The 521-nt window shown below is 32.2% G+C and overlaps 1 protein-coding gene across 1 annotated transcript in view; it reads left to right on the top strand.

Moving 5' to 3' along the window:
* The window catches only part of LOC109191893 (fatty-acid-binding protein 2-like), an 864-nt gene extending 343 nt beyond the window's left edge, over positions 1-521 (top strand). The window contains exons 3-5 of the mRNA XM_019342566.1: positions 103-180; positions 357-393; positions 470-521. Coding sequence (XP_019198111.1) covers positions 103-180; positions 357-384 — 106 coding nt within the window. The 3' untranslated portion in view covers positions 385-393; positions 470-521. The remainder of the gene's footprint in view (positions 1-102; positions 181-356; positions 394-469) is intronic.

The raw sequence follows: 521 nt of genomic DNA, 5'->3' as shown, positions 1-521 counted from the left end.
TCTTAACAACTTTTGTTAACATAATGAGGACTCTGTTTATTTGTTTTTGTTATCATTTCTAGTGTATCTATTGCCTTATGTGTATTTGTTGCATGTATGCAGGGAGGATATCAACATGACCGTTAGGCTTGTAGTTAGCTGCAAATCCTGCAATGGAATCAAAATTAAAAATGTTAGAGAGTAAGTCAAATTATGCATTCTTCTAGTTTCAGAACTAGTAATTATTTTGAAACTTTTATTAATGCTAAAGTGAAGATGCAATTGATATGGTAAAGTTGATAGGCATGAGGAATTAATTATGCATTTGTGATGTACTGTTCTTATTATACAAGTCTATAATTCTCATTTTCTTGCAGTTCTTTTGAGAAATCCCTTCGAGCTTGACTGTTGAAGGTTAGTTGTTGGTAGGGTTTTTTTTTTACACGCAAGCGTTGTCTACGCTTTTATATTGACAATTGTTGTTTTGCAGACAAATCCTGAGACTGATTTTCACTGCATACATACATTTGGTTCAATCTTCT

This window comes from Ipomoea nil, unplaced genomic scaffold (assembly GCF_001879475.1).
Source record: "Ipomoea nil cultivar Tokyo-kokei standard unplaced genomic scaffold, Asagao_1.1 scaffold1721, whole genome shotgun sequence".
In the NCBI taxonomy this organism is placed as follows: domain Eukaryota; kingdom Viridiplantae; phylum Streptophyta; class Magnoliopsida; order Solanales; family Convolvulaceae; genus Ipomoea; species Ipomoea nil.
This window is presented reverse-complemented; position numbering and strand designations above follow the sequence as displayed.